General features: G+C 41.9%; 1 protein-coding gene and 1 long non-coding RNA gene across 2 annotated transcripts; both read left to right on the top strand.

Moving 5' to 3' along the window:
• The first annotated feature begins 620 nt into the window (after nucleotides 1-620).
• Nucleotides 621-4,262, top strand: LOC124882262 (protein LEG1 homolog). Its single transcript, XM_047388536.1, has 8 exons — nucleotides 621-966; nucleotides 1,057-1,143; nucleotides 1,227-1,300; nucleotides 1,382-1,486; nucleotides 2,977-3,095; nucleotides 3,521-3,662; nucleotides 3,752-3,848; nucleotides 3,931-4,262. The coding sequence occupies exons 1-8, from the start codon at nucleotides 669-671 to the stop codon at nucleotides 4,080-4,082; spliced, it is 1,074 nt and encodes a 357-aa protein (XP_047244492.1). The 5' UTR covers nucleotides 621-668; the 3' UTR covers nucleotides 4,083-4,262.
• Nucleotides 4,263-7,936: 3,674 nt separating this feature from the next.
• Nucleotides 7,937-8,467, top strand: LOC124881461. Its single transcript, XR_007041664.1, has 3 exons — nucleotides 7,937-8,131; nucleotides 8,210-8,283; nucleotides 8,365-8,467. It is a non-coding gene; the product is annotated as an uncharacterized LOC124881461 (long non-coding RNA).
• Nucleotides 8,468-9,376: the final 909 nt, after the last annotated feature.

Genomic DNA, 9,376 nt, shown 5'->3' on the forward strand with positions numbered 1-9,376 from the left:
AAACGTTGCATAACCGCCTGCTGTTTAGGAAGTATTTTACATTGGTACTTTGGTATTAGTGTTCACACATTGCCTAAAATTACATTAGATAACATGTTATTACATGCTGTTGCTGTTATGAGCAGACAAGCACATCAGAGTTCAAGAAGTTTAACCAATCAATGGATCAGTTTGCTATTCATCACTGTATAACATCTGACATACTTGGATCACCAGTCATGCATACTTTTCTGTTGTCTTGTTTTACTGGACCAAAGGTTTTTCGAAGCCTGTGTTCTTCAATTTATTTAAATACATTGTTTTTCTTTCACTGAATTGTGTATTCAGAATGCTGAAGGAGACATAACATGGTCAGTTGTACTTTGCACTCTGCTGTGTCTGGGTATTTGGGCAGTATTGAGCTGTGTGTACTCGGATCCTCTTATCTTTTTGTCAGCGAGGATCTGTTGAACCACATGTTACCACGCTGTGATATTAATGTGTGTGTGTGTGTGTGTGTGTGTGTGTGTGTGTGTGTGTGTGTGTGTGTGTGTGTGTGTGTGTGTGTGTGTGTGTGTGTGTTTGCTTGTTCATTATAATGTAAGCAGACAAAGTACACAAGCACCATTATATCAGACAGTTCTCAGTCCCGAGTGCACACTCTTGGGTCTCCATTACCTAGGACAATCATGTTGCATTTGGCGGCCCTTGGCCTCGTCCTCACCTCTACGGTGACTCTAAGCAGCTCCGCTGTTGTTCTGGAAAATGGCATGCCGATCCTTTGGGCACAAACAGCCAGCCAAGTGACTGAACTACCTGTGCAGAATGGGATTCTGACTCCCAATCCGTGGCATTTTCTAAACCGCCAGAGTTTTTACCGTCTGATGATAGGTGCTACAGACCCCTACATGAGCTACATGGGGAAAAATTCGACTGACAATCCCATGTGGGGGGTGTCAATGGAACTTGGATGGATGCTCACCTCAGGTAAGACAGCATTTCATTTTTAGATTGTGTTGTTATTTTTTAAGTGTCCCCAAACACTTGGAAATATAATTGAAATCTGCTGCTCCATAGGTCGCCTTGGTGACCCAACTGGTTCAACAACCTGTGGTCTGCAAACCGGAGACACCATGTGTATTTCACCTGAGAGCTTTTGGGGCTGTAAGTGTGACGAACAAACATCTAAACACAAAATGTTCACAGAAACTAGTATTCATCTTTCTAGGCCATTCCTTTTTTTCTAGGTATGAACTACTTCACCTCAGCTCTTCCCTTCCTGTCTGCTGCACAACAGGGCTTCCTGGGAGAAAACATCCAGGTCATTGTAATTTTCTGTCATCACAAGATGCAAACATAATATTGATAAGAGTGGCTACATTGAATCTTGTTATGTTACCAGGTCCAGTTGCAGGTTCCTGTAGGTGTAGAGGGCTTCTGTACTACCTTTGCTGAATGTTCAACCAGCCACCCTGATGTGATGTCCAAGTGGGATGCATTTTACCAGGTATTACATCAACCATGGAACAGCTTTACACACGATAAACATTACAATTTAAACAGTTTTCTTTTTCACATTTGGGAAATTCAAAAAGTCATGGACAGCAAGTTGTCGAGATGTTGTCCTCTATAGAAACTGTAGTAGTACTACATTTCAGTATTAAAAATACAGCAGAGTAAATTTGTGTAAATTTATATATACACTCACTCACCGGCGACTTTATTAGGTACACCTTGCTTGTACCGGGTTGGACCCCTTTTTGCCTTCAGAACTGCCTTAATCCTTCGTGGCATAGATTCAACAAGGTACTGGAAACATTCCTCAGAGACTTTGGTCCATATTGACATGATAGCTTCACACAGATGCTGCAGATTTGTCAGCTGCATCCATGATGCGAATCTCCCGTTCCATCACATCCCAAAGGTGCTCTATTGGATTGAGATCTGCTGACTGTGGAGGCCATTTGAGTACAGTGAACTCTTTGTCATGTTCAAGAAATCAGTCTGAGATGATTCGTGCTTTATGATATGGTGCGTTATCCTGCTGGAAGTAACCATCAGAAGATGGGTACACTGTGGTCATAAAGGGATGGACATGGTCAGCAACAATACTCAGGTAGGCGGTGGCATTGACACGATGCTCAATTGGTACTAAGGGGCCCAAAGTGTGCCAAGAAAATATCCCCCACACCATTACACCACCACCACCAGCCTGAACCATTGATACAAGGCAGGATGGATCCATGCTTTCATGTTGTGGATGCCAAATTCTGACCCAATCATCTGAATGTCGCAGCAGAGATTCATCAGACCAGGCAACATTTTTCCAATCTTTGTTGTCCAATTTTGGTGAGCCTGTGCGAATTGTAGCCTCAGTTTCCTGTTATTAGCTGACAGGAGTGGCACCCGGTGTGGTCTTCTGCTGCTGTAGCTCATCCGACTCAAGGTTCGACGTGTTGTGCATTCAGAGATGCTCTTCTGCATGCCTTGGTTGTTACGAGTGGTTATTTGAGTTGCCTTTCTATCAGCTCGAACCAATCTGGCCATTCTCCTCTGACCTCTGGCATCAACAAGGCATTTGCGCCCACAGAACTGCCGCTCACTGGATATTTTCTCTTTTTCGGACTATTCTCTGTAAACCCTAGAGATGGTAGCGTGTGAAAATCCCAGTAAATCGAGAGTTTCTGAAATACTCAGACCAGCCTGTCTGGCACCAACAACCATGTCACGTTCAAAGTCACTGAAATCACCTTTCTTCCACATTCTGATGCTCAGTTTGAACTGCAGCAGATTGTCTTGACCATGTCTACATGCCTAAATGCATTGAGTTGCTGCGAGCAGTTGGACAGCTGTACCTAATGAAGTGGCCAGTGAGTATATATCACTCTGTGTGACATGAATGTATATTGGTTTAATTTATTTATTTGAATTACTTAAAAAAATAAACTTTTTTATTATATTCTAAGTTATTGAGCAGGTCAACATTTGTCCTTTAAGGCTCTCAAGGCTACCACTGAGTCTACTCTGCCTGACAACGAGAAAAAAGATTCCATCCTTGGTGTCTACTGGACAGCTAAAATGGCTTCAACCTATGCCTCTGCAGCATGCAATGCCAAGTAATCCATCCATCCATCCATCCATCCATCCATGTTTAAAAATTTGCATCAAATCGCTAAGATTATTACGTATGAATATATCAGACTGCTACACAGAGACTGCTAATTGCAATTAGCTGAGTATAAAGCCTAAAAAACTGTAAACCTTGCGGAATAACACTGTAGTTGCATGCTACATCATTGCATTAACTGTGCTTCAAAATGGGGCTCCCTACTTCTATCGTTTAGCAATGGTTTGTACACTGTGCAAACAGCTCCTCCTCCTGTTACAAAAAATGTGCATGTTAGTGGTGAGGTGTTTGCCAAGATCTATGTTTAAGGTGAAAACCTTGGCTGGATTAGTTGCACATCCAATTAATGTCCAATGTGGTCCAATATTTCCAAATATTTTATCTTGCTTACTCGCTCCGTTTTTGGCCCCTTAGAAAGAACCATTATTCCTCTGAGGAGAAGTCATTTGCCAACAGCTGGTTGGAATCTGCAGAGTATGTTGCAGCAGCTCATTTCCATTCCAACCTGGAAAAATCTTTGCTATTCCTGAATCCTGTGCCAAGTCGACTTTTACAGGTGTGTACACTGGAGCGACGTGTTCATATATGCTCTATTTTACAGAATGTGCATAATTTATGTCCATTTTTGTTCTCTCCTACCTATAGGTTGGGGATGTAGCTCCAAACATAGCTGATCTGAGTAAGGAGGAGAACCACTCACTGTCCATTTTCTCCTGGATGAGAAACATCAATTTCATTCTTGGTAGGACACACAATAATATGCAAAATAAAACATTATAATAATTTAGATTACTAAGCTAGATAATGATTTTATCTTTCACTAGGTGGGTCAATGGTTCGTATGTGGAAAGGGGCAATGTGTTCCATGACCTCCAGAGAGAGAGGCAAAGAGTTGTTGGAGCAGCTCATAATTAATCCCAGCTTTCCAACAACCACTTTCCTGTCTGTTATTACAGAAATGAGTAGAAGCTGCTAAGACAAGCACAAATACAAAATCAAAAATACTTTCTTCAGCGTCTAAAAATATATTTTTTAATCAAATAAGCAGAAAACCTTCATTACAGGATGTTGATAGATAGCATTGGATCACAGCAGATGTACTTCCTCTTGTAACCTTGTTGTTAATTAATGTGAACCTATAAAACATAAACAAGTACCTGCTCTCTGTCTTTAATTGTTCCTCCTAAATAGACATGTAGTGACAGTGGATAGTCAACTATGTTGTGACAATAACTCTGCAGAAATCCCCATACTGAGCATGCATATAGTGACAGTGGATAGAAGAACTTCCCTTAAACAAAGGCACTTCCAGCAGAACCTGGCTCACGGTGAGCAGCCATCTGACATGACCAACTGGGGGTTTAAGAAGATACAGCATACACACAAGAAATACTAAAGAGCACCGATGTAGGCGTACATTCTATGTTAAAAAAAGTAAGTTGTAATTTCAAAAGTGGCATTTGCCAATGTGGTACTTGTAATGAAAAGGTTTGAGAACCGCTGATATGCAGAGATCCTCAGAAGTAAGATTATAGGTATTCCAGGCAAAGCTATTAGCACTAATTTTCTATTGTTTCACTTTAGAAGCAAATGGGAGTTACAATTATAGAGCTGTTTTGATACTACTTGAAAATGAAACCATCCTGAACAAGCAGATAAAAAGCATTTATTGGCAGGTCACTGAAAGCATTTGTAGATATATCATAAAATCAAACAATTATGGAGAAGTCTTTATTTAAACACAAACTGAACAGTTTAGATTAACAAAGTACAGCACATATTTTCACTCCACATAGTGATAACATCATACAAAAACACATCTTTAACTTATTAAAAGAAGAGCACATAAAAACCTTTTGTTTATATTGTTTCTTTGCTACATTTTGATTGTCCTTCAAAAGCAGTATCATAAAACAAACTCACAATGACAAGACACAAATACAATATTTGTTTTTCCTGTTTTTCTTCTTTTTTTGGTACTTAATGGTCAGACTTGTTTTTAAAAAACATTTGATTGGTGACAAACGTTGCTCATTATAAAAACATAAGTTTTTTTAAGGGTTTTAAACTAAAGTAAATGTTTTTTTTTTCTTTGAGAGCCTGAGGTTAAGGTTCATATTTACACGTTGGAAAATTTACAGCAGCGGCTACAAATTTGTGATGAACAACTCCATGTAGGAGGACAGATTGATTAATCATTGTTTTAAAGGCTAAAATCTAGAGACAGGATTTGAAATTGTAATGAACTTTTTAAAGGTGTAACATCTTACCTGATTGTTTACACACACTGAACAGAACTGTAACTAAGCAGAGCTCAACTGAGCAATGAACAGTAAGCGCATGTGTTGCTAGCCATATACTTATTTTGGATTTCTGTTTTTGTTTGTCTTTAAAAGAATAGACTAGAAGAGATTTAAGTTAATACATTAGTAAAATAAGTTAGTAAAAAGTTTGTAAAAAGTAAAAGGTATTCTAGATAGTTGCTTTCTCTACACAGTCCTTCAAACTCATTGCAGACCCTGATTAGAATGCTTAAAGGTCCTTAAAATGAATTAGTCTCACACTGAATAATATTCATAATAATAATAATCTTAGTCAATTTATTCCGTTAGATAGTTGCTTTCTCTGCACAGTCCTTCAAACTCATTGCAGCTTAAAGGTCTTTACAATGAATTCATCTCACACTGAATAATATTCTTCATAATAATAATCTTAGTCAATTTATTCTGTCGGGAAAAATATCCCACATAAAAAAAGAATAGTTTTTACAATTGGATCCATTTCTTGAAAGTTTAACCAGTAATCTATGAATTTGTATTTTCCTTGGTTATGATAGTGACCCTATAAAGAATCCTAGTTTGTCATTAGCCTCAACGCTGGAGGAGGACCTAAGTTCAACCTTGCCTATCCCAAACACAATCAGTCAAAAGTTTTAGATACACTTTCTCACTTAATGGGTCTCTTTATTTTCATGACTATTTACATTGTAGATTCTCACCAAAGGCAACAAAGCTATGAATGAACACACATGGAATTATGTAGTAAACAAAAAGTGTGAAATAACTCTAAACATTTTTATATTTTAGGTTCTTCAAAGTAGCCACTCTTGCTTTGATTACTGCTTTGCTCTCTTGTTGGTCTCGCCATGAGCTTAATGAGTTGGTCTCCTGAAATGGTTTCTAAAGAGTTTTGAAAGAACTTCCCAGAGGTTCATTGAGAGATGGCCAAAGGTTAATATTTCAGTTGTCACAGCAAAGGGTGGGTACTTTAAGCATCTAAAATATAAAACTTTTTTTTGTTTGCTACGTAATTGCATATGTATACATTCAATGTAGGTAGTGTGGCGGGGGAGGGAACAGGCCTCACATTTGATGGGGGATCTAAAGTGATCCAGGAGAGGGAGCAGCCCAAGACCCAACCTGACACAAAAAACAGGCACACACAATCACAATCACACATTCCCACCCTCATGCGTACACATAAAAACACTCACACCCACGCACCCAACGTAAAGACAAACAACAATGGACGTCGTACACTCGCTCACACTCCATACATACTCTATACTCCCAGGTCCAGGTGCTGATACCCCCATAGGGACGACCAGCCCCCAGACCCAGGAGCCGGTCCCCTTCCCTCCGGGGATGGAGACAGGCAGACCGCCTCAGCACCTGAACCTGATCAGGGCTAGCCCGGGCTCATGCCTGAACCTGAGCAACCCCCTCAACCCCCCACCCCAATCCCAGTCCCCAACCACCCCCATCTTCATCCGGAGAGGGGGCCATGTACAAAAGAGGGGTCTACATGGTCCAAACTAGCCTGCCAACCAGAGCCGCCACAGAATAATATAGTCCAAACCCCCAATGAATTCCGATCCCAACCCCATAAGCCCTTCACCCCAATGAACCCCGACATGTATCTCCCCACTGGGCCACCCCCAACCAGGACACAGATATGGAACACATGCCGCCCGAACCCAAACACCGCCTTGCGCCCGGTTAGGAGCAAGAGCAACAGAAGGAAGCATTGGAGGAAGGCCACCACAGCACACCAAGGACCAGGCACCGCGCAAACCCCACACCCAAACCCCAGAGGATCCCCAGGATGCCGGACATCCAACCTGCCGCACGGCACACCCCACTGCACCAAGCAAGTTGGCCAGCCCCTCCACAAAAGCGAAGCCACATCTCAATCAATACTTCACACCACCTGGCCAATACCCCCTCGTCAGAGCCTGCGGACCCCCCAACCGACGGTCCGAGCACCGAAAGCAGAGACCGAGATCCAAGGCAATCCAAACGATCCCGAGACGGCCGAAGAGCCAGCACCAGACAACCCCCAAGACCCAAACCTCAACCCCAGCCCAGATCCCAATCAGAAGGCCCGCTCCCTCTCCTGGCCTCTGGCCCCAGACGGCAAACAGCAAACGGGGGTGTGAAAAGACCCCAAGCCTGATGCCCGGCACCAGACCAAAGCCACAACCAGGCAGGCGGGGCAACAAAACACTTCCTTAATCCTTAAACTTTAACACCAAGGCCACCAACAACAAACGCCTGACCCAAAATGCAGGCCCACCCAAATGCAAGCTCCGGGCCAGCATAGGCACATGCACGCCCCACAGACAAACGAACCGAGACCCCCGGGCCAGCCAGGCAGTCAAGCAGACCCTGCGATGCACCACCCCGTCCACCACCATGCCCAAGGGAAAGACACCAACCCAGCAAGCAGAAGGGCAGCACAGAAAGGCCACAGCATGCACAGCAAAGAGGCCGCACTCTCCTCCAAGACGCAGAACCACCAACATCCATGCCAGCCAAGTAGAAACGACAGAGCCAAGCCAAGCTGCGGTTCCCCTCGAGCCAACGCCACAGCAACACCACACATCTTTCCATACATCGGCAGAGGCACGGTGAAGACCACCGATCTGCTGCTCCATAGGTCGCCTTGGTGACCCAACTGGTTCGACAACCTGTGGTCTGCAAACCGGAGACACCATGTGTATTTCACCTGAGCGCTTTTGGGGCTGTAAGTGTGACGAACAAACATCTAAACACAAAATGTTCACAGAAACTAGTATTCATCTTTCTAGGCCTTTTTTTCCAGGTATGAACTACTTCACCTCAGCTCTTCCCTTCCTGTCTGCTGCACAACAGGGCTTCCTGGGAGAAAACATCCAGGTCATTGTGATTTTCTGTCATCACAAGATGCAAACATAATATTGATAAGAGTGGCTACATTGAATCTTGTTATGTTACCAGGTCCAGTTGCAGGTTCCTGTAGGTGTAGAGGGCTTCTGTACTACCTTTGCTGAATGTTCAACCAGCCACCCTGATGCAAATGTCCAAGTGGGATGCTTTTTACCAGGTATTACATCAACCATGGAACAGCTTTACACACAATAAACATTACAATTTAAACAGTTTTCTTTTTCACATTTGGCAAAGTCAAAAAGTCATGGACAGCAAGTTGTCGAGATGTTGTCCTCTATAGAAACTGTAGTAGTATTACATTTCAGTATTACATATACAGCAAAATAAATCAGTGTATCATAACAAAGTTAATTTATTTAAGTGATACCTGCTTGTGGAGGGTGCCCACTACTGTCTGTGGGACAACAGTTAAGCAGTCTTCCCTTGATTGTGAAGCCCAAAATATATCCATAATAATATTTCCATATTAAAAAATATTTTTGATTGGTGTTGTCTAATATTGAAACTGATTTTAAATTAGTTGTAAGCAATAATCTCAAAATATCAGAAATAGATGTATGTAATATAGCAGTCTGTGTGACATTAATGTATATTGGTTTAACTTTTTTAAATGAATTGCTTAAAAAGAAAAAAGTTTTTGATCATATTCTAAGTAATTGAGCTGGTCAACATTTGTCCTTTAAGGCTCTCAAGGCTACCACCAAGTCTACTCTGCGTGCCCACAAGAAAATAGATTACATCTCTTGAGGTCTTCTGGACAGCTCATATGGCTTCAATTAATGCCTCTGCAGCATTCAATGACAAGTAATCCATCCATCCATCCATCCATCCATCCATCCATCCATCCATCCATCCATCCATCCATCCATCCTTGTTTAAACATTTGCATCAAATGGTTAAGATTATTACATATGAATATATCAGGCTGCTCCACAGAGACTGCTAATTTCAATTAGCTCAGTGTAAAACCTTAAAAACAGTAAATGCAGAATAACACTGTAGTTGCATGCTGTGTCATTACATTAACTGTGCTTTAATAGGGGGCTCCCTACTTCTATCG

This window comes from Girardinichthys multiradiatus, chromosome 15 (genome assembly GCF_021462225.1).
Source record: "Girardinichthys multiradiatus isolate DD_20200921_A chromosome 15, DD_fGirMul_XY1, whole genome shotgun sequence".
Classification (NCBI taxonomy): Eukaryota; Metazoa; Chordata; class Actinopteri; order Cyprinodontiformes; family Goodeidae; genus Girardinichthys; species Girardinichthys multiradiatus.